The 25,145-nt window shown below is 36.7% G+C and overlaps 1 protein-coding gene across 1 annotated transcript; it reads right to left on the bottom strand.

Annotated features, from left to right (window-relative positions):
- On the bottom strand, positions 1-24,984 carry LOC112569942. Its single transcript, XM_025248050.1, has 13 exons — positions 24,830-24,984; positions 20,391-20,553; positions 20,000-20,090; positions 19,075-19,154; positions 15,915-15,994; positions 15,432-15,618; positions 14,651-14,875; positions 14,312-14,380; positions 12,228-12,399; positions 11,873-12,079; positions 10,252-10,326; positions 8,701-9,710; positions 1-8,536 (listed from the first exon to the last, which is right to left on the bottom strand). The coding sequence occupies exons 2-13, from the start codon at positions 20,490-20,492 to the stop codon at positions 7,859-7,861; spliced, it is 2,976 nt and encodes a 991-aa protein (XP_025103835.1). The 5' UTR covers positions 20,493-20,553; positions 24,830-24,984; the 3' UTR covers positions 1-7,858.
- Between the last annotated feature and the right edge of the window lie 161 nt (positions 24,985-25,145).

Here is a 25,145-nt window from a genome sequence, read left to right as displayed (position 1 = left end):
TTTTTTTTTAACGAAATATATTTCTTTATTACATGTTCATGTGTTTGTCTATATACGTAGTGTAAATGGACAAATATGGAATATCAAGAAATATTTGATATCTGGCTAACATGATAATGTGGCCAAACACAACCTGCACACAGTGTCACTGGCACGAGCATATACAAAATAAAGTACAAAAACAATGCAATAGCTAGATGTGTTTGGCTCTTGCATAAAGCTCCATTCTGTTTTAAGGTCTTGTATTTATCACTCATACTGTAAAAATTGGGTGTGGTTTAGAAAGTACAGCTCCCATTTCAACACCTTGCTGGTGCAGTCTATTGTTGCCTATATGTTTTTTCCTCACTAATTTGAGTACTTTAACAGCCATTTTTTAGCACAACCAAATTATGTCTCACAAGTTAAAATTTGTTTTTATTGCAGATGCAACAGTTTGACTTTTTGTGCCATCGCTTCATGCAGACCTGTCCAAAATGGTAGCTTTCTCTAAGTTCTGAAAACAACAGCAAATATGCCAGGCCATAATGTCTTAAGCAGCAGGGATTATTTGAAGGCTTGGAACCATCTCAATAAACACTCACTCCCTTACTTTCTCCATTCATCAACGTGCATAACTTAAAACTAAATAAAATATCTTGAGCCAGATGCACTGATGAACAGTAACACAGCAAGGAATGGCTGTGCATGCATGCACATGCCATTCAAATTGAAAAACTCCAGTTTCTTTGGTCTCCTGAGCCTCTCCTACCAAAAACATCAACACCAATATAAATGTTGCAGCTTAATCACTAAAGACTATCAATGTAATTAAGTACTAGTAAATTCACAATCAGACGTGCATAGAGTTATTCTGTGACACTTGCATGTATAAATCAGTATCTCTGCATGATGTATAGTTCTGCTTTCATTCTTATAATACATTACAAAAAAAAAAAAAACACATGGACTCATTTTCCCAGTCACTCCTCTACCTTCAACATCAGATCTTCCTTCAAAATGCAACTGCTGTTCTAAGGTCACCTTCACATTTTTGACATAAGTTGTGAACCCAAACATTTGAGAATGGATGCAGTGCAGAAATTTTTATGTCGCGCAATCAAAATTTACCAAGCAACATATCTGAACTCTTTAGGGAAAAGATAAATGATAGAAAAAAATGTCTATTTTACCTACGAGTTTTTAATGAAAATCTTTTCTACATTTCTTTTTCTCACTTCTATTCTTTTGATGCTGAATCACAATAAAAAGCCCTTTCTAGGAAAAAATATGGAAGCAACAGTATGATGGCTATACTATTTTTTGTGCAAGTGCACATACTGCTTATCTTGCTGTCTGTTCACTTCTACATGAACACAGTAAGTCTGGGCTTTTGAGATAATCATGCAGTACACATTGATATGTATAAAAATGTCTCTAAACATGACACTGTTCTCAGCACAACCACGAGGAAGCTGAAAATGGCTGCAACTCCCTAGACCAACCTGAAAGAAACATGTCACATGCTTTTCTGACAGTCAAACCATTCCATGTGCAAAACCATTGTGCATATATTCAACCACAAAACACAAACAGTAAATGTTTTACAAGTAATCACTTATCTATTCAAGACTTTACGTATAACAATACAATGCTATTTAATAGATACATTTTCTTCACACAATACTATTATGGTGAATCAGGTTAGGAAAAATTATTATCAGTACAGCTGTGGCTTTGTAAAACACCTGTCATCACTCAGCTGCTGCACAGCTCTAAGCATAATTATTTTCACCACCAAAAAGCAGGCAACATTGCACTACATCATACAAAGTTAAAAACAAAAACCAATCCCAACGTATTAAAAAAAATACACGCATATGGCATTATAAGCTGTAAATTCCTTATTGACTACCACTTACCAGAGTTTTGCCTTTATCGACAAATAAACACCCAGATGTTAAAGAGAACAAGAATTCATTATATAACAAAGCATCACAATATCTGAGTAAAGCATTAGTTTCACATATGGATCTCTTCTGAACACACACATACCCAAAAACATCCACTAAGACAGAATATAAAAATTTTTTTTAGAGGAACATCAGGGGTAGAAAATGTCATTACCTTCCTTTTTTCCCTCTTCTCACATTCCCCCAGTCGCACATGCACCATGTACACACACAAACTACCCCATCCACATTTGATTGTACGAAGTGGAAATAAGATACTTTCCAAATGTCTTAAGACATTTAGATCTCTTTTTGTTCAACTATTTACAGGTAACTTTTTTTAAAAGCAGTATCTAATAAATTACAAATTTGAACAAGACTGGCTTCATCGACAGGAAATAGGGTTTCCCATTAATTCAAACTTTTTTGCAAAAGAATGCACCTTACTTTATTACAAATATCCCCACCCCCACCCTCTTTCACACCATTACCTTGACAAAAGAGAACCCCAAGAGTGTTTGAAATCTGACAAAAAGGAATTTTGAGACCCTGAGAAAATGAACAAATGCATTATTGTAAATGTGGATAATTCATGCACGACAGTATATAGTAAAAGTTATTACACATTTATTATCATGAATATAAATAGATATTGCACTAGGCTATTATGAGATGAAATAGTACATCTTTACATACATGTGTGCTAAGACACGCAAAAGATTTTTTTTTTTAATAACGGCAATGCCTTTAATCATAACCTCTCTATGGTAGCTTTATGTACACAGCAGCTTAAAATACTTTAATGATAGTTCCTTGATAATATACAACACACCTCTTTTTGCAGTCTTTGACAGTACTTTTCATTTAGTAGGAAAGTTTTAAACAACAAATGCACCGTTCTTCAGCCTACTTACTGGACAAAGTTTTTTGCAAGTGAAAGCAGAAACCAAAAAGGCAACATTTAAAAAAGCCTCATCAAACAATCGTAACACTCCACAAGTCTTTCATTTCAATAGGCAGAATCAGAACAAAGAACTATATTAAATCTAACACAGGTTTAAATAGCACTAAAAATCCAATCTCAAAATGGTGCAGAACAAAATTATTTAGTTCAAATGAAATCAGAAGGGACCATTGTTATGGAGGCATGTCTCTAAACTGATATGCAGCCCACAGCTACAGACCTAGACTAAATGACTGGGTTTAAACATCTAGAGCATCACAGCACATTTTGCTTTTGGCCTAAAGCAGCATCTAAAGTACCTTTATCTCCCAACCATAGCTATAGCCCTCATATACAAATACAGATGAAAAAAGAGTTCTGCTTGCTAGAAAATGTAGAAAAAGTTTAGAAGACACTTCAGTAAACACGCTTCCACCATGTGGTACCTATTAAATATCAAATTCAGAGGTAGAGTTCCCTGTTACCCCAAAAGATTATGCAAGCAAAATTGTTTTTTTCAAAACCACAAACAAAATGTTTTTTTTAATGGTAAGGCTTTTCACAACAGTTAGCAAATGTATACAAACAAAAGTAATCAAAATTCTGTGCTATCAACATTATTGTAAAACAATTTCTCAGGTATTCTGAGGCTTAATTTACAAATAATGAGTAAGTGTAAAACAATTAACTATTTGGTTTCAGCCTGCCCATCTGGAACCTCTTCTTTTCTCAGAAGAAACAGATATTTATCAAACATATGCACTAACATGATTCTGAAAGACAGTGCCTATCACAGGTCACACTCTACACAGTCAAAACAAACAGTTATAGAGGAACAAAAGTGTACTCTCATTCTGTGACCAAAAACTTGCCGAAGTTTTCATTTTTTATTGACATGTGGAATATTGGAGAGTGGAGAAAAGCCACTTGCCATCTACTTTACCACCTGCCACTGTCATCCAAAGCAAAAATAAGAAACAAAGGCGATCCATGAAGCCTGCCCACCCAATATTGGATCTGAAGAAAAACAAAGTATTAATTTCCATGTGAAAGGATAGATTCTGCTCTCAATCTTCAAAATACATTTTTTAATCATTTAAAAAAAATCTAGTTTGTGGTAATTGGGAGCATGCGTCTGCCTGAAAATACAAAATATGCTTTTGCAACCATATCTATTTTTAAAAGTCTTTTGGTATTTATTCATTTGAACCCCTAGACAATGTTTGACAGCAGTATATTTGTTAAGACTTCTTTTCTATTATAGTTCTTGTTACATGTGTATATCATGAAACTAAAACAAAAATTTTAAAAAAAGGACTTCTGCTGCTAGATTACAATTCATCAGACTTGCCATTTACTCAAATATGAAGGTATGAAATTTCCTGTGGCATGTTCATTAAGGACCAGAAGGTAGTACTCTGTTAGTGAAAGCAAGACATTGACATATATTTTGAGAATGCAGCTTTGAAGCTATTATGAGGATACAATCGATTCATGATCACACAACCTAACATTATTATTCTGACAAAAGTGATTGGAACATGTAACTCTACAGGTATATGTTATTTGATTTGACTTGCCTAGTGAAAAAATGGTATTATTTGCATATAACATTGTAAAAATTTGATTCTGATTCTGTAAAATTTATACCTGCCAAATTACCACTTTGAAACTAAATAGACTCACAAAACTGCACTCATTTTTCTCTGCTGAAATCAGAAAAATATCACAGCATTAACTTGACATAATTTCTCCAACATGTTTTTTTTTCTGAATGGAATCATGTTATCTAATTTACAATTTATAAAAAATTTGCTCTATTTTTGTTAGCCAGTAAATCCTACTCAAACTCCTGTTCCTTTTATCCTTTTATGTTAAACTATACACTAACAGGGTCGGTTGTGTGGGACCCAAGTATTCTAACCTCATTGCATGCTTACCGACCAGGTCCCTCTAATTTACAAATTACAAAAAAAAAAGTAGCTCAAAAGAAAAAACTTAAAAGAAATGAATAAATCTAATGCTAATGAAATCCATTTACTGCTATACAATATGCTACCTGAATGTCATTTTCTGTACAAATGACAGATGTAAATAAAATTGGAAGTAATGAAGATTTTCCAAGTCATTTATTGATTCCATTATATTTAAATTCAAAACACTGCCATGATGTGCCACACAATGCACAGATCATTAAGCAAATTTGTGGTTAACTCAGATTATCTTACAAATATTTTAATTATTTTTAATTTACTAATTTAAATATTTATACTAACGTAAAAATGATGACAAATGAGACACGAGAATGAAGATAAATGGTACAAAAGACTATGTTCATAGAAAATGCAAAAGAACTTTGATGAGGATTTGCAACAATGTGGGAACTACTTAGCTGATGCATTGTAATCTGTACACTTGATACATTTTTTTATACACTTTTTAAATGAAACCAATTGTCATATTTGGAGTAACTCATTATTTTTTTCCAGATGAATTCTTCTTCCTGTGTTGAAAAAATAGTACAGCTGAAATAGCAAAACAAGTGAACTGTGTAGACAGTCATTTCTTTTTCATTGCTTTTTGTAAAGGCTCCTCTTAGCCAGACATATATGGACAAATGTTTGACCAAAGTTTGTGAAGTATTTACCTACCTGGTCAATCATTTGTTGTCATTTCTCTGATTATGTGGAGATTAGCATTCGGTAACCCGAGTTTAACTGGAGACAGTGTACATGCAAGGGAGGGGAGAGGTGAAGCACTGCATAGTTATAGTGGTCAACAGGGGCCAAATGGAATGAAGACATTGGCATGGATATTTAACAAGAGATGAGAGGGGGAAAATCAGGGCAGAATGGAGGGAGCAGGGATCTGATGACCAGCATCACCGCACGATGACATAGGTCATTCTCCTTTAGCCCTTCACTCAAGCAGCATCAAGCATGGAGAAAAACCCTAGAGTACAAAACTTTGACGTTGTCAATGCAGAGTGGGAGCTCCTGCCGGTCTATCTCAGGCAGAGGTGGGAAAGTGAGAAGCCCCTGATTACTTGTCAGTGGATGATAGAAGAAAATGAAAATGGCGGCCGTGCAACATTGTACTGCTAAAAGGCAGAAACCCAAACCTGACAGCATGTTGCCTGCAATGTGGACTGCCATAAATCATGGCAGCTCTCCTTGATAAATATAAACTGTCAGGACCCAGGCTCTAGGAGTATTTGAGCTACGATTGGCAAACCGTCGTTCTGGTATACCTGGCAGCTTGTGGTGCACTATGACCATCAGTATGGAATCAAACGGTTGGCAGTGCAGTTTTGATGGGAAAGCGATTTCCCACATCTGGCACAGTTGCCCTGAACAAACAAACCCAAGTGCAGTGCCGTATCCAGGAACCCGAGCAAGGGGACCAAGAGGGAGAGAAATCTGTATACAGTTTAACTGCAGACACTTCTCCTAAGTCTCGATGTGTAATTATGAACACATATGCAGTGTATGCTTCAAGGCATAACTACAAGTGGACCACCTCAGGGCACAAACACCTCTGAACATAATGGCCGGAAGCCAGCAGAAAAAGTAGAAAAGGTGGGACAGTAATTTTTCCAACATACACCCCTTTCCCAGCACAAGTCCCCATCAACAACCCATTCTTAGGAAGTTACAGGTTATAACTCTGTATCGGCTAGGTTCGATATGTGGACGCATGAACTCAAAGGTGACACCGATTGAAAAATCCTGCTTTATGGAATTGAAAATTGATTGCATTTATCTACACTAGTCTTATTATAAAGGGCCTTAAAGTTAAAACAGCAAATCTCCAGGAACATTTTCAACTGCATTAAATCATATCAATACTATATTTTGCTTTTGTTCTACAGAACTGTTAATTATAGGCACCTAAGATATAAATTGTTGCCTTGTAACTAGAGTGATCACAAAGTTTCATATATACTTCTAATAAAATGCATGTTATAGGCAAAATTGTGAACAAGGATGCATAAGCAAATTTTACAATAAATCTAACCCTGCATAACATTTGTTTAAATCCATTATATATCATTGCTGCTACAATGCATGCCTTAGAGTTAGTTGCACAGAGAAAAACTTTCAAAAAGTTTGTTCACCTTTAAAAAAATCCCAAAGATAAAAAGCAATAACGAACACCTGCAAAATTCTGTTTAAAAAAAGAATATTTTTGATGAGCCAATTTCTGATACCATTAAAAATACATAAAAACTATTAAATTTTCCACAAAATTTAGCAAACTCTTTTTCAGTTTCAACAATTTTTTAATGGTAAAAAAAAGAATTTAGTGTTTTTTGGGCAGTATGAACACGCAGGAAGCAATTAGAAAAAGTGAATGCACAAGGATAATTGACTTCAGAACATTTTTAAGAATTACAGGCAACCTTTTTCACTGCTGTTCTATTTGTGGTCTCCTTTTCCCAAAGAATGCTTTTAGTGCTGTTTTTATAAATAGCAATCACTTTTCATATTTTTTTTATCAGTATCATCAGCTTTTGACACATTTCAATCTAAATACCTATCACTGGATAACATCAGATATTAAAGCTAACCATTGCAAATCATAATCTCTGATTTTAGATTTTGTGGTAGCACAAGTAGGTAGCTGTGCACCAGAATATGTTTGCATGTGGTGCTTACTTGTCAATCCTTATTACTACACATCAGGTTAATCAACCACAGTTGAGTCATATTTTCTAGCAGTCTAGTTTGTAACCAGTAATGTTCTCTATCCCTATTTTTAAAAGAAAACAGCAAAAAAAAAAAAAATGACCATTGTGGATTTCCATAAGCTTTTCATGCTTTATCTCCATACTGTCCCCACTAGTTTTAGTTCTGAAATAATGTTTATATATCTCAAGCTATTCCTATGTTCTCCTTCAGACCTTTGTGGTGACTTATATTGCCGTCTGTGTTACTGTGGCCACCACTGCTCAGTCGTGATGGAATCATAAGGTGTTGGGCAATCAAGTCAGGTGAATAGCGGTCCAGTGAGCCTCCATAGGGAGCACAACTGCTGGCCACAGCTTGTGTCCAAAGCACAGACCCCCCACTCCAGACGAAGAACAAGTGTAGAGGTTATGAGGCACACTTCGATGGTTGTCCAGCTGATGAAGGTGCTGCTGTTGAAGTAATGTTCCTTTGCTATGGGATGCAGCACTGAGTGAAGAGTCCAGATCAAAGTGTTCACTGTGCCAAGAATATGGGCGTGCTCCTGATGCCCCTCCCCCCACTAATAACATTGTTCCTGTTGAACCACATCCAGCCTCAAAGCTTGCAGCATCGGAACCCAGGTCTCCTGGGTCACAGGTCGACCAGCGCCGTGCATCCATCTCACCAATAACATGAGCAGAGTGTGGATCAAAGGAATGGACAGCAGCTGTGTCATAAGAGCCAGTGGAGCTGTGAGAGCTACCTGTCATCAGGTCATTGCACAGGGCTGTGATCAGAGGCAAAGAGTGGGCATGTGACTGACCCAGAATTTGCTCAAGTTCTGGATGTAGCGCTTCCTTCTGGTTCTTCACTGACACATGCGTTGGCTTGCCTGTCCCAGACAGCTTATGTGCCTTTCTGTGCCCTGGACATTTTTGCGTAACACCTGGCTCACTGTAAGTCTCTTTAACACCTGAGTCGTCTTCACTTGACTGAAACATGCAACAAAAATTAGAAACATCCTAGTGATTCTAATACTGGTAATGTCCCACATTTTACTACTCACAAGCAGACCCTTGTACAAATGATTCACACATTGCATTTAAAGACAACCAACATAGTTACTTTCAGCAAAAAAAAAAAAATTTCTACTTACATGAGCGGAGTGATGAACACTGCTGCTGTCATCTGACAGAACATTGCCAGAATCGACAGACCCTCCTTGGTTGTGCACATAAAGAACACCACTGCTGGCCCCAACATTGCAAACCTGTGGCAATCCATTTGAACGCTTCTGTTCACTCTGCACTCCCATAATTTTGTTGGTTGAAGACAGGTCCACAGCTTTAGAAATGTCTGTGAAAGCATGTGTTGGTATCAAAGTTTCTTGTACATCCTGCTGCTTTAAGTCAGTACGGTCTGTGTACAGGTGTTCTGTTGGCAAGGTGGTCCCCAGGTGGTGGTGAGGTGAGGTGTCAGGCACTGTCAGCTGTGCCATCACAGAATGGACCAAAGGAGCAGCTGTTTTGTCCACCTGAAATGAGGGCATCAATCCACTGCTGGACATGGGTGATGCTGGTGGCAATGTGGATGGGAAAGACGAGGACACAGGATTCCCTAAACAGAACTTAGGTGACCCTGACATGGGTGATTTGCCATACTGTCCCATCCCACCACTCGCACCTGCTGACAAGTTGGCTGGTTGTACAACAGGGGAGTTTTCCACACTGAGGGACACAACACCTGTTGACGTAGTGGAGCTGGCTGTTGCAGTGCTATCACCCGACACATTTCTTTCACCAACCAACATGGATCCCTGAAAACCCTTAAAGTTTTCTTTGCAGCTTGCACTTCGAGTCACTGTAAAATCCCTCTCATGTGGTGTGGACGGTGATGGTGTTGGAAGAGAGTAAGGCTGAGCTGGCGATGATGGCGAAGGAGTGGGAAGCATGTATGACTGAGGTTTTCCTCCACAATATAATGTGTGAGTTGTCTGATGAAGTTTGGCTCGGTAACTACCATTACTGCTGACAGGTGACAACTCTTGACCATGAGTGGAACTAGGAGAACTCTTTCCACTGCTTCCAGGTGATCGAAACAGTTCTAGCGTCTGTGGAGGTAAAACAGTACTACGACTTCCTGGCGTAGGTGGGGTCATCTTGTAACCTGGATAGTAAAAGCTATGCATTAACCACAAGATTCACCCAGTCCCCTAAAATAGAAACTATTTCTTTAAACAAATATGCATTATCTTCAATAAAGATGATAAGCAAGAGGAATGGAAAGATCACATGAACTATGATTTTTGCTCTTAGGATACCCATGCCCTACCATTCCCATGCTTCAGTAAACACACCCCACATACAAGTTCCCCTATACTTATTACCTCACATATATGTGTTTCGTGCACTCTCTCTCACACACACACAGAGGCTTTTAACACTTTGGACACGATAGTCCACAATCGTGGCTTTGCCGGGGAAAGCAATTTTCATTATTTTTATTGCAAAGTTTAAGTTTTCTCCTTTCCAAAAATGTAAAGGTTTCTTGGTCTATTGTTTACCTGAGAGCAGCAATTAAAAAAAAACTTCACACCATCATCTTCAGTTATAAGCCAGTCATTGTAATGTTATACTTTTATGTCGTGCTAAGTTAAGAAACCTTTCCTAAGCATTTCTTAGAGAAAGCATGATCTGGAAACACTCACTTCCCATAAATTGCATCTTGCTCAGTGCCTGGCTCTGGCGGGGAGGACAGTCAATTATTATCTCTTTGCTGTGTTCTGTCAGAAACGAAACAAAGAGTTCAAATTTACCCTATTACTATTTTTGTTTTTTATCCTGTTTTAGGTTAACTGTAAAATTTGTGACCCATGACCTTTCAAGCATAGATATTTCCATCCTTTTTTGTACTGATCAATTTTTTTCACTTTCATATAGATTTTAATTTTAAAATCATGTTTATCCTATATAGTTTAGTAGTAGGATTTTGAAAACATGCTACAATTGTGAAATGCAGTTATTACTGTAGGACTATCAAGGGTTACACAAATTTGCAGCATGTTAATTTCAAGTTCTAAAAGTGTGATTTACATGGAAGGTACCTCTAGTCATTGACAGGTGTCAAAACATCAACAAAATATGTTACTTTTTAAGGGTTCATACAGGCATGACCCATCAAAAAACTTTTTTTTAACAGACCTTCTTTCACAGAACTACTTTAACCTTGACATTCACTAGCAATATTTAAAAAATACAGTATTGATGCATTTGTATTAATGGTTCTCACAAAAAATTAAAGTATTATGGTTTGCAGTCAGTAGTCTTTGATCTTTTGCCATCAAATAGACCCTCTGTTAACCAACAGCACAAAGTGAACTTACTCTGAAATGATGTCAGTACCAATATTCATGAATCTGATTTCAACCCTTTCAGGGGTCCACATTACTTTCCCTGGTCTTTAGCTGACATTTGTGGTATCAAATCTAATTTTCATTTAACACTAACAAAACATGACTAGTTTCTAAGCTTTCAGTAAAGAAAAAAAAAAATGTAAGTACTTCAAAATAAAAAAAATTCATTTGAAATAGTCTTTCAGAAAATGTCTGATAATTGAAATTTATATAAATATAATTGGACGAAAAGGATTTGTATTTCACTGTCTGAAAATGGATGCCAGAATGTTTTGCTGGTCTAATCACCACAGGTATTATTAAACTTGAATTCAATGTCTTTTCAAATGAAAGATCAAATTATTTTCTTTAGTCTATCTTCATATATCTGTAAATGTTATTTCTAACATCCTTTCCCATAATGCTAGTCCTTTTTCGCACCCTTCTGTTGTTATATCATGTTACTCTCAGCTCTTTTTTGTTATTTGGTTCCTCTGTGTTTTCTGCATTTGATTTTATAGCTCGTATGTATTTGTTTTCCTGTTCCTCGTATGCGGTCCATGTTTCGTTCTTATTCTTAAGCACTAAAAATTTTGCATTTATTATTATTACATAATATGTGTATATGCATTTGTACTTTGCTACCCATTTTTTGCAAACTTCGTAGGTCTCCCATTTATTCACAGCCCCTTTCATTAAAATTTAATGTACAAAAACAAGAAAGTTCATACAAAACAAAACATTGTTAAGAAATACGTTCATATACATATTACATAAAATTGTACTACCCTTTCAAAATTTCAGAACACTGACTTGTAAACAATGTCAAAGTTCCAAAACATTCCCGAAACATTCCCAGACTTAAAAACTCATGCAATTAATCATATAGTGATTGCAAAGAATCTTGTTAAAAAAAAAAAAAGTATGTATGCTGCACCTTCTCCTTCATCAAAGCTGATTGCCATCTTGTCACTAACAATGCCTGAGGTAGTATTAGAGGAGGCATCACTTATGACAGAGCAACGCTGTGTCCCAGCTGGTGACTTCCCAGGAGAACGATTAGCACGGTACTGAACAAGACCCCCGTTCATTACAAGATCACGTGCATCACTGTATATGTATGATTCTCTGTAACGTTTTTTGTCTGAAACAAAAGATGGTAAAAGCACACATTAAAGAAGAAACTTATGCTGCTAAAATGCCAACGTTTGTAAAAATCAAAATTAAATGACAAATAATAAAGTGATACATTTTCTCATTGGTTCAAGCAATAGGGAGAAAATCTTACAAACCTTCAGCATCCAGATGGCGTATCTCCATCAGTTTTGGGTGAATGGCCATCTGGAACATATGTGTTGACCTGCAGATATGCAGCAAGTACTTGGAGGTGGAATCACTCTCTGTGTAATAGGTGAATCGACGACCACCGGCACTTGCAACTGACCGGATTTCAAACTTCTTTTTCTGTCACAATGATAAGCAAGTTAACAAATTTAGAGAAACACACCTTACCTGTTAATAGGTACTAGAGTTTACAGTAATTGGTACTGCTTCAATTCACAATATTAACCCTAACACAGGCTGAGTCTGCTAAAGTCATTACAACATATTTGGGTCTCTATTATTTTTTTTTCTTTCTGTTTCTTTTTGCAGAAATACAAGGTTTTGTAACTTTGTCACCTTATTTGTGACAAAAAAAGCAAAAATACAAAGAAACTTTTGTTGTGCATTTTTTCATTTGGAAGAAATTCAGAAAGATCTGCCTTTTATAAGAATGGGTAGGATGAGTCACTCAGACTCATCAGTGTATTTTAAATAATGGCGCAGTTTCAGTCCATGGCAAACGGCATGTTTGGCGAGAATGTGTCTTATGTCTGAGTGTTGAACAAGGCACACATACACGTTTCTTGGAATTGTGTTTGCCTTTTTAACACAACAGCTGGTGGGAGGATGACTACCATGCTACCTTCCCAACTTCACTGCCTACATTTTGTACTTTCAGTTCCAAAGAAGCAATGCCTAGACAAGCGAGACTCACACAAGATGAGTTAATAAATGATCTCTAAATCATTAGGATCCACATGATCAAAGTAAATCAGAATCATCCAAAACTGATGATCATGTGAGTGAAGGTACTGAAGTTGATGACCTTCAGAACTGCTCAGAAAACGAGAGACTTGATTACCTTGTTTCAGTTCCAAAGAGGGAACTACCTGGTCTTTCAGTACCCTAACTACTAGAAGAGGTTGTAGCCACAGTGTCATACTCATTAAAATGTATTGAAAGTTTAGAAACTGGTTATGTTTGCTGGAAACAAGAATTATGAAGGAACAGTTGTAGTAGATTTTTTTGATGCATTTATCTGTTCATTGTTGATGCTATCAATGACACGGTAAAGTTCCCTAATATTAAGGCTAATGGTAGTTCTGAGAAAGATGTACATAGGGGGGCCATTTGATGTTACAGAGAAGTTAGTGATGCCCCAGATTTAAGCCAAACATCAGACAAATTACATCTGCAACATAGACGCTTCAGCATAATCCTTGAAGTGAACAGAACACGAAACCACCAAAAAAAGGACATATTTTCCTGGCTAAAAAAGGGTAGAATGCAAAAGCAAAAGTGATGAATGTAGAAAGAATGTTTGTGGACAGCATTCGACAAAAAAAGAATGTATGCAACAATGTGTTTATATCTCATACCACCATCATCATCATCATTTATTACCAAGGTTATTTCCGCAGCCACTAAGACTGAAAGATTCTATGAACATGCAGTTTTTTTTTTTACAGGAAGTCTCACTCTTTCACCATCCTGCAATTCACAGTCCATATTTTCAATTCCCCAAAACTGCTAACTGCTGTGATGTACTTCCAAGATAAAGTTTCTGTTTCTTCTAACCTTTGTCAACCAACTGTGGTCTGAGGCATCTTATGTTTGTTTTGTTTTTTTGTTTGCTCTTTTGGTTGCCTTTACTTCATTCCTGGTTCACTTGCATCTAATACCCTTATACCAATCAATTACTTGTGCAAAATTTGGAGCCAGTGTGGCAGACAACACTTGACCAGTGTAAAAACTATCCAGTCTTTTAGAGCATAGTTTATAGATGGTCAGTTTCAAGCAAGCGAGAAGAATGATATCATTTTTAAAGTGCCATACCGTTTATTCAAATGCACACCAACTAAAGTATTTTTTGAGGCCCTATGCTCCTCAAAGGAGAAACAAGGAATAAACTATGGTATTTCTGCAGGCACATGAATGGACTAACTCTCAAATTATGCACCCCTCGGCGAAAATTTGCAGCATTGCAAGGTCACAGCTTAGAATAACTACTGATCACTGATGTGTTAATACATATCAAATTGCTAAAACTTACATCAAAGTAAAGTTTCCCAATGTCAGGCCACAAAAATGTTGATATCAAGTTTTTGAACCCAGCATCATCCTGCAAGAGACAGATTACTACTTATGCCAATTTTTAACATTTTTAAGATTGAGACTAAAAGTCCTTCAGTAAAATTTTTTATTAAAGATTTTTAGGATTTGCCTTGGAACAATTCCATTTTTTCCAAATATCCTAAATAAGTTATCTTTATTTCAAGACCAATCTGCACACAAATGTAATCCTGAGTCTGATAAATTTACCTTCTAAAATCAAGACCACAGAGGCTATTGTTCAGAGTCAACGTAATATTAAAAGATGCATAAATTATACCTCATAGACTTCAACTCCTCGTGCACAGATGGCCAGCCAGGTGTTACATGTTTTATCTGTCTTCTTCTTTCGTACATGGTAAAAATGGAGGTTGTGTGCTCCAGGAGGCATTGAACACTCCCGCACATACTTGAGCTCTGCATCAGTGCGAGTGATATTGTGCATATCATGATGGATTAAAGGGCAGTTGTCCGTTAGGTAGTCACATCCATGTTTTTCCAGCATCTGCAACAAAAGGTATGATCTTTAAAAATGTCTCCAAAATCTTAAAATATATAACAATAACAAAAAGCAAGCCCTTACATCTAAGGATCAAGTGTGCACATGCACAAGGAGAAACAACCAACAGACAAGAGCTAATGACAATAATGACAAAAAAAGCCAAATTTCTTCATTAACTTTTGTCAAAGTTAGATGTTAGAAAGTTAGAAGCTTTGGGGCTATAAATGCTCTTAAACCAAATTATTGCCCCTAGTCATTGAGGTGTAGCAGCCCTTATACCTATGACCCCACTGAACCCAGTTGTCTCCCTAAACTACTACAGTAAGTTCTGCAAAAAAAGTTCATCAGTCTTTTTATTGGGTTCATGAGCTATGCTACATGCACACTTTACTGTCATCGTGCTCTTAATCCACCCCTATAATAATTTCAAATGCAGCCAACTTCTGAGCTATCGTGACTTTTTAAAAACAAATCTTTGCGCCATTGTGTGGACATTCTGGAGGAATTAACTCACGCTTTCTTTCACTGACTGCAATAGCATCTCAAAAATAATAGTTACCCAGGTTGGAAAGTACTGGCTAGGATCGAAATAGCCAACTGTGTGCTTTTCAGGAATAAAGTTGCCAAAGTCGGCCTGCAGAGCATAGCCTACCAGCTGGAAGCACTTCTCTTCGTTGTATAGGTGATTGTACTTGAGAACATTCTCCTTCAGCTGCAGGTAGTACAAATGTCTTGTTACCTTTTCCCTGTGACAGTACCAGAAGACTATACATGTGGTACATCTCAAAGATGATCTTTTAGCCAAAGAAATTAACCTGTTAAAAATTTTACAGGAATGTGTGTGAACATGTACAGGCACATTTTTAATATCTCAATACCCCTCAGAGAGTGACAGAATAAAGAATCTTACATCACAATTTTAATGCTTGCAAAAAAGATTTTGATAACTTTACATCCTTAAAAGATTGGAGGGCAGAAATATATACCACACAATAATCATACAATCCACTTGTCAGTAAAACAACAACAAATGTAAATTTACCGTAATAATACCACTTGGTCAACATAGAACTGAACACGAAACCATACAGTTAACAAAGGTCTGTTCTCATTGTCAAGGCCCTGAAACAGGCAAAGTTTTTCAAAGGCAAATAGTTAAAAAAGTGAACAAAATGATTATTAAAAATGCCAATTTACAATGCATCAAGAAATTATGCATATACACTATTTTCTGGAGAAACCCAGAGTTCATGCCAGGCTTCTCTTTGCAGATTTTTCTTCTTTTAGTTTAGCTTTAGCTACAGGCTGCTGTTGGAGATCTTTTCAGGCCATCTAATTCCCAGAACATGGCACAGGCCTCGGTTGGTAAAAGTCTGAAGTTTGTTGTTGATGGTGTTTGTCACATCTCCAGATTTCTGAACCATACAGTAGGACAGCTTAAACATTGCTGTAGAAGATGAGGATCTTACTGCGAAAGGATAATGCTCGGGAGTTCCAGATGGGCTGTAGGTTGTGGAAAGCATGCCTAGCCTTGCTGATGTGGCTTTTGATGTCGTCTGCTCCACCATCCTAGTTGAGAATGCTCCCCAGATACGTGAAGCAGTCTGCTCCCTGGATGTTGCCTCCTTGAAGATAGATTGGGAATTCCTGCTTGTTGCTGATTCTCATCACTTCAGTCTTCTTTCTGTTGACCTTTAATCTAGTCTTCGCCGCTTCTTCTGCTAGCTTACTCAGATTGGTTTGTGCATGCTGCCGCCAATGAGTCAGGAGACTGATGTCATCTGCGAAGTTCAGGTCCTCTAGCTATTTGGTGAAGGTCCACTGAATACAGGTGTTGTTGTCTTGGGTGGTCTTCAGCATAATCCAGTCTATGATTTTCAGGAATATTGTGATAATATGTAACCCTATCTTATGCCAGTCTTCATTAATAAAGGTTTAGTGACTTTGCCGTTGTGGATGAGTCATCGTACAACCCCTGGATAATGTTCATAAGCTTAGGCGAAATACCACAGTGGATCATCAGCCTCCAGATGACCTCCCTGTCTACATTGTCAAAGGCCTTCTCAAGGTTCACAAAAGTTATATAGAGGCAAGACTGCCACACAATAGACTGCTCAATGATGGCAGGAGGGTGGCAATGTGGTTAGTGCATGACCTATCCTTGCGAAATCCTGCTTGTTCTAGTCTCAGTCTCTTGTCGAGTGTTTTCCTTCAATCTCTCTAGTATTCCCCTTGTCAGGACTTTACTGGGGATGGACAACAGCATGATCCCCCGCCAGTTGATGCACTGGAAGAGGTCTCCTTTCTTTGGTAATTTGACCAAGTGGTCTAGTTTCCAATCTGTTGGTTCTATCTCTTGTTCCCAGATCTTGTGGAGGGGCTGTAAACTTTTTGCTGTTGTTTCTGGGTCTATCTTTAGTGCTTCTGGGGGTATGCCATCCAGGCCTGCTGCTTTGCGGCTTTTCATGCTTTTGATAGCTTTGATGAATTCTGTCTTAGTGGGAGGGCTGTAATGACATGAAGTTGTTCAGTTGCCTGTGATGTCAGGTAAGGATGGTGGACGAGGTCAATTCAGGATCTCTTCAAAGTGTTCATCGAGCGGTCTCCTTGTCCTGCATCATTTGCTATGATCTTGCCGTCTTTGTCTTTCACCAACTTGCACAAGGCTCCTGCCAACATAGCTCTGTGGATTGACAAGGCGCTCAAGCCACCACACCACTACAAAGTTGCACCAACTGGCAGTGGTCTTCTGCTTTTAACACTGTGCAACCTCACTTTACATGCTTAAAGAAACAATTATTACCAAGTCAGGATGATAATTTTAGCTTAAAGAGTTAACTAAAACTTTAAACACTCCTACCCCAGAAAACAAAAAGATGAGTTAGCGGAGAGTCTTATTTCAGACTTCCATCTCTCCCACCAACACTCTGGATTCTGGATTTTTTAACAAACAAGCAGCCGAGAGTTTCTATCAACAGCCTTCTCTCAGATTCTGATGTTACCTGTTTAGGTTCTCCTCAAGGCTGCTGCTTGTCTCCAATGCTTTTTACACTAAATACTAACAGTTGTGGAAGCACTACGGCTTTCTTATAGAATTTGTTGAGGACTCTGCCTTGCTGTCACTTTTGTATGATAGTGAACATGTTCACAATGGCGCTCTTCCTGATTTTGTATGCTGGTGTGACGAACACTTTCTTGTCTTGAATGTCTAATACAAAAGACTAAGAAAACGATCATCGACTTACAGATGAACAAACCTGAGGCAGTAATCAGTATTATCCATGATGATGCCACCGAGATAACCAACTCTTATAAATATTTAAGTACTATCTTCTGTAAAAAGCTTAAATAGCACATCAACACTGACATGATCCTCCGTAAGAGCCAAAAACATCTGAACCTCCTGCGGAAACTCAAATCTTTCTCTGTCAGCTCTGTCATCTCACTCAGTTCTCAGTCCTTCACTAAATGTCTCATCATTTAATCTTTAATCTCTTGGTTCCAAAGCCTCTCCCTAGGGAACAGAAATAGTCTTATCTCTCTTGTTAATATGTTTCAAAATCATTGGAATCAGGCAGAGGACTTTGCAGCGTTTTGTAATAAACAAATACTTAAGAAGGCATCACGCATCCTCTCTATTTCTGATCATGTGTTGGCATGTGAGTTTTCACTCTTGCAGTCTGGCTGTAGCTACACGATGCCTGTCTGCAGGACCAATCATCACTGCAATTCATTAATTCCACGTGCCATTTACTTGATTAACTCTACTGGCTGTGATCTTGTTCTAGCCTGGGGTGACCTAAGGTCACCAACTGTAGTTGCTGGGTATGTATGTGTGTGTGTGAGAGAGAGAAATTATTTTAACATGTATACATATTTTGCTAGTATGAGCACTATCTGAAATTGCCCTTGTGGATATAAAGTTGCAATCTACAAAATCTAAAACAAAGTTTGAAGTCAACTTTTGCCAGCCTTTAAAATTACAATTTGCACAATTACATGGCTTGGAAGACATAAACATCTCTTGTAAAACATCTTAAAATCTTTTATGGTTCACTCTTCAGAAGAAAAGGTAAAATAATGTCTTTCTATGTCACAAAATAGTAAAAGTCACCAAAAATTGGTAAGTAAACACCTTAATTTAGAAGTTTCTAAATCGACTGTGATTCATGCAAATAGCAGGTTTTCCTAAAACTACTCACCTCTCCTGGGACTGTCTTCCACCTTTTTGGAGCCACCTTAGAGATTTTTTCATCCAGTATCAGGAACTGGTATTCTCCATCTAAAACAGAGTAAATGGTAACTTCAAGTCTAATTTTTATAAATAAAGCAAAACAAGATGTCTAAATGACTCTGCCCAAAGAAACAAAATTAAATATTAAATGTACTACCCTCTTTGTGTACTTTCCACATTTTTCCACCCATAAATTTAACTGTTACAAAAATCTGATGCACAATTTTACTACTTGAAAACATTTTTTGTTGTGATAACTTTACACTGTTAACAGATTAGCAAGATGGCATAAATGAATCCCTCACTATATATATATACATACACTAATTTCTATGCAAGTTATACTTATGCACAACCCAGCATTAAAACCTATTTCATCAGAATCTTGTAAAATTTATTTTTAAATTAGTGTTTCTAATCTGTAAGAACAGGAATATAGATATAGTAAATTTGACAAAAGGGTCCGAAAAAATAAACAATGTCTGGCATCAAGAAGCTGAAAACAAGAGCTCATGTCAGATGTCTAATCATATCAGGTATTTTGCAATCAGCCAGGCATATTAAAGTGTTGGGAGTCTGAAAACAAAAGTTTAGATCAAACATCTCATTCTGTCATGCATTTTGCAATAAAGTATATGAAAGCTGATAACTTTCTATTTCTTGTTATCAAGTGTTAGTGATGCACTTTTCCATACATAAAACATGGCACTAATAATTATAGAAGTTTCCTGATATCAGGGATCAAGACAATGATGAGTATCCTCTTTTCTCTGGTAACTAGTTGATAAAACTCCCAATAATTCTATCTGGGGTATAAAATGCCTTTACATGAATGGGAATCACTGTTAATTAGTTTTGAAACTATATGCTACATTATTCAAAACCTTGGTTACCTCTGATAATGGCGAGGCCAAAGTATTCAGTTTCACGCAAGCTAAGGTGGGCTGCAACCTGGTTAAAAACCTCGTACAGCTTGGCTTTAACCTGTTAATTGTTTTCAATAATTGTAATAAACTGTAATAATGTTCTTTTAATAATGTGTATTTTATCACTGGTAAGACAAAGTATCCTTCTGAATAACACACCTTACAAACAAGCAGCTTCTATTTTAAAATGTATTTACAAGTTATCAATGAGACAGAAAATGAAAATTCAAAATCCTCATTCTTCTTAGCATTTTCAAACTACCTGATAATGGCAAGTAACAATTTCAAAATATCTTTATTACAAAAAAATACAGGGATAGAAAATTAAATATTACGGTTTTCAAAAACAAGAACTTACATCAACATGAACAAGTAGCTCTGTGCCATTTAACAGCACAACACTGACCACCTTGCGCTTGTTCTTGTTGGGTGCAGATGCATGTCCATTCACGGTGCTCATGGTACTTGCTCACCGGTTGCTCACTGCTCCTCGCACCGTCATCCCTTTACTAGTCAGCAGCCTGCAGACAAAAAACTATCTCTAGGAAAGCCATCTACCACCATAATATCCAGTCAGGCACAAATCATGCCAGATGCATTGTTCCTGTATTTCAACAAAGAACATTACAAATCCAAATCAAGCTACTTGTTAGAAGCATCTACAATCTTTGTAAAAATCTTAACTCAAAGCTTCTTTAAAGATTATCACCATGAAAAATACCAAAAAAAATTGTTAGAGTTAATAGTAATATTCTATTTGTACTGAGATAAATATGTAGCATATTATTAACGTAATAGTATTTTTGCTCACATGACAAGACAATTAGCCACTCTGTACACACAGGTTTCTACACTTCTATCTCAATTGGTAACCGGAATCTCCTTATTAACTGCATGACTCCCTCATAAAACTAATGTATTTAGCTAACACTTAAAAGAATATTTTAAGTTTACCTGTAAGTTGTAATACCTGCATTTTAATACTCTTTATTTGATCAGTATAAAAGAACCAAGTAATGATTACCTACTTTAACATTAAGCTACTAAAACTTGCAGACAAAATTTGATTATGTGGATATCAGCAATTCATATAAGATGTCAAGATCTACACAAACTATGTAAACATTCTTAAACAATAATCTTACCCATTAATAAGTAATGATACAACCTATATAGTCAAAGGGCAGGCAGAATATAACTAGCCTTAAGCATAAGAATCTTAGATGCTGCTAACTTCAAGATGAAAGTGGCCGTAAGCCAAGCGCATTGCAGACCCATCCCACTTTCTGGTGCATTTCCCATCTTATCCTCCCACACTAAGACTGCTCCCCTGATAACTTGGCCTGAAACATGCTGGCCCTCCACTTAACCAATGAATCACAATGAACAACTGAATTTAAAGATAATCTTGTAAAGTTAAGAGCACTCTTAAACTTAAGCATATACTAAATTATTGTTTATTTCTTTGGTTGACAAAAAAATCCTGACGTTCTCTCCCCTAGGCTTGGCTGCATCAACCAAGCTGCACAGACAACACGGCAAAAAAAATTACAAGTTACAGGCAAAAGAAAAAGGGCTTAAGGTGGTAGCATGCGCAGTCACAGCTCTGCATCAGGGCACTGCAACACAGCATGCACTCAAAAGGCACGTGCAGTCTGTGCCAAGCAAAATGTCATGCTCACCAGGGAGCATGCAAGCAGCCTACCCACGCTGGAACCACTCAAGCAGTGCTATGCAGCAATGTTCTCTATGATGCTAAAATGCATGTTGCCCAACATGAGCTGCATCACCACACAACACCCATGGCATCTAGGCAGCATTCGCAAATTTCTGTGCCGGTAAGCATGTTAATAGGCTGACAGGAAGAGATTGAGAAAAATCTTAGGTGGGTAGTGACAAAAGCTGAAGGGTGGCAGGACAGTCAGCAGTGTGTGTGAGTGCCATGATGTGTATGCCTGCATGTATCTGAGTTAATGACAAAGTGTGACAGGTATTGGAAATTTTTTTTTAAAAAGAGCAGGAATGAATCTGAGAAAACAGCACAGCAATGAATGGCACCTGAAGTTAAACACCAGTCCCTAGGCTCAATGTGTGAGAACAATGCATCCCTGCATCACATTAAGTATGAATAAAAAGCATGAAAGATTGTAAAGGAATGGAAATGGAAGTATGCAGTATCAAAAGAGCTTCCTTCCCCCTACTCCCTTATCTGCATAGCATAGGATCAGTATTGTCAGTTTTTTACCTGGTACACTAAATAAGCTATAATCGATAAATATAATAAAGAAACCATTATCATAACATTTATGCCAGTAAAGGTAAACCACAACCACCTTGAAATGTGTTGAAGGAAAGCTGGAATTTGCTTACAAAATACCACCCTTCTATCATGCAAAAGATATTTTACTCCAAGCCTAGTAATGGTTTGTTGGTCATATCAAATAAGCTGTCACCACCACTACCACCAACACTGAGGGAGACCGGAATGTGTTAAGAAAAATGTCATTTTTTACTTATTAAAAAAATCTTATGGTAATAGTAACACTAGTAATAGCCTATCATTTATTTGTACAATTGTCCATCCATACTATATAATATCCATGCATATTATGCATTTTTATAAACCTAGCCACAGTTTTAAAAATTGCTTATGCTTAAAGCAGCAATTTAAGATGATTTATAATTAAAATAGGTAGGCTGTATCTCTCAACATGTTGTGGGAAAGCTGGAATGTATTTACAAAATACCACCCCTCAATCATGCAAAAGAAATCTTACGCTAAGTCTAGTAATGACCTGTCATTTATAAAAGAATAATACAATCAGACACATACTTCAACCTACACACAAAAACATGCATTAAATTATTTTTATCACTAAAATGAAGCAAAATAACAGTTTTGAAAATAAAAAAGTTCTCTGTAATAAGTGTTGCAAAATGCATGCAAACTGTAACTAAGGTTAATTTGGTTAATTTTCTTTATAAAGGTGTCAAATTAGTTGTGATTTTCCATAGGTCTTTTTCAGTTGAAGTCTATACCAAATAAAGCTTTGACCATGCTTATATTTATGTGGTAAGCAAAGGTATGTGAGAGTGGGTGGCTCTCCAAGAAGGTGCACAAAGGTCAAGGTACCCACACACCATACAAAAACCATCCAAAGAATGCAAAGGATGTGTGACCCATCCAGTCTATTTAAAAAAAAAAAAAGCTGGGTTGCATTCTTCTCTGCACAACACTAACGCTGTACCTCAGCAAATGATTGCTTTATGTTAACAGCAGAAAACAATGGCGAGACAATGGAACATCTATCAAAACTTAACATCATTCTGCATGGCCAGTATTTAATTTGTTGGCAAGTGGCCTATTATTTTGCTAATACAGATTGCATATGAAAAGCCAGTCCAGGAAAACAGTGAACAGACTGAAAGTAGGAGGAGAAAAAGTGAAAAACAAAAAATGTCCATGAAATGGAAACACAAATAAAATAAGCACTTATGTACTTGATATCACTATCAAGTTGCCAACTGACCAACCACACAGGAAAGACATTTTAAAATCTTTACTATGCAATATGATCCTAATATTACAATTATTACAATTATTTTGAAAATATGTGCAGTAAATCCCCAAACCATCCATTCTGTAAACTTATTTTTAACTCATGAAATACATGTACAAAAAATCCAATGGAAGAGCACTTGGCTACAAAATATCAATTCTCTATTAACATATTTCACTTGCCGGTGGTTATATGGTGATAATGAGTGTTTTCTTATTGCTTCTGTGTTTCCAATGTCTTTATTACTGTTTCTGTGCTAGGTAATTCTCTTCTGCACCATTTGTTTATCAAAAACATTAATTCAATAAACTTTTTGGACAGTGTATAAATTTTATAAAGGTTTAAAAAAAAAAATAGGAACACTTTCTGATACTCTTATTACATACTGTATTTCCAGATGCAACACGCACTAAACTACTGGGCAATCAACCTTTGCATTCAATACTGTAAACGTCCCAGATATACTGTTAAGAGCATAGCACAATGACACACATAAAATCGTGTACAATAATATTTATTGTTGCCAACTGCAGACATTATTTGAAATTACCTTATTACAATACAAAGAGTAATTTATTTTGCATCAGTACTTTTGTTGCTGCACAAAATTACTAAACACAAACCTGTACTTCAGAGTGGGAGGGAGGGGGAAGAGAGAACTCATGAGAGTTATTACTCTCCTTAAAAGGCACCCAAAGAGGTGACTACTTCTGGCTTGAGCAACAACTTATAGTCGTCATACAGTACAGATATTGCAAATGTGATTTGCACTGCAAGTTGTAGATCATCAAACTTTTAAATATCAAACATCTCCGCTAACTCTAATAATAATTTCACGCCGCCATAGTATAAAAAACTGGTGTGAAACCGCTCAAGCAGCATATATCGGTCACAGTGCATTATTTGTCATGTTAAGCTGTTTTAATTTCTGTACAAGTTTACTGTGTAGGTATGTTATAGGTTTATAGTTACACAGAAGTGTGTGTGTATCAGCTTCTTTCAAGACATCTAACAGTTCTCCAAATGAAACGTAGACTCCATTCTGGTCCATTTAAGTTCATTCAGAATATGTGATACTTATCGTTATTAATAATGCGTAGCGGCATTGACGCCTACATAAGTACTTCTTAGCTTCCATTTCATATCCTACTCAGGCATCACATTTCGACCAAAAATTATGGAAATATTATCGCATTCTTCCACAACTAGAAAGGAAAGCAAAAAAGAATCAACTTACCTTAAATACATATTAATTTAAGTATATTCCGGAACAATTTGTTGCACAATTCACCATAACACAACGCAAAATGTCATTAATGAGAGCATAAATTCTTCGCATTCCTCTCTTCTTTGTATCGTTGCCCGCAACATGCGCTGAACATTTTTGCCTCCAACCCAGACACGACTTCATGTAAGATGACGCAGACAATATTTCTCTTTTTAAATGTTTTTAAATAAAGACAATTACCCAAAACGTTTTCATATAAAAAAAGAAATAAAATTCGACAACTTTACTGAAAAAGCATATACTTTACAGAAACACTTTGGTTAGA

Source organism: Pomacea canaliculata, linkage group LG8, assembly GCF_003073045.1.
Source record: "Pomacea canaliculata isolate SZHN2017 linkage group LG8, ASM307304v1, whole genome shotgun sequence".
NCBI classification, from domain to species: Eukaryota; Metazoa; Mollusca; class Gastropoda; order Architaenioglossa; family Ampullariidae; genus Pomacea; species Pomacea canaliculata.
The sequence above is the reverse complement of the archived record's forward strand: the minus strand, read 5'-3'. Positions and strand labels throughout refer to the sequence as shown.

Excerpts from the sequence above, each read along its gene's own strand:
- LOC112569942 (XM_025248050.1), bottom strand. The coding sequence starts at position 20,492 with ATGAGCACCGTGAATGGACATGCATCTGCACCCAACAAGAACAAGCGC. Across the intron at positions 20,091-20,390 it reads AGCTACTTGTTCATGTTGAT|GTTAAAGCCAAGCTGTACGA; the intron begins GTAAGTTCTTGT and ends AACAATTAACAG. Across the intron at positions 15,995-19,074 it reads GGAAGACAGTCCCAGGAGAG|GGCCTTGACAATGAGAACAG; the intron begins GTGAGTAGTTTT and ends TGCCTGTTTCAG.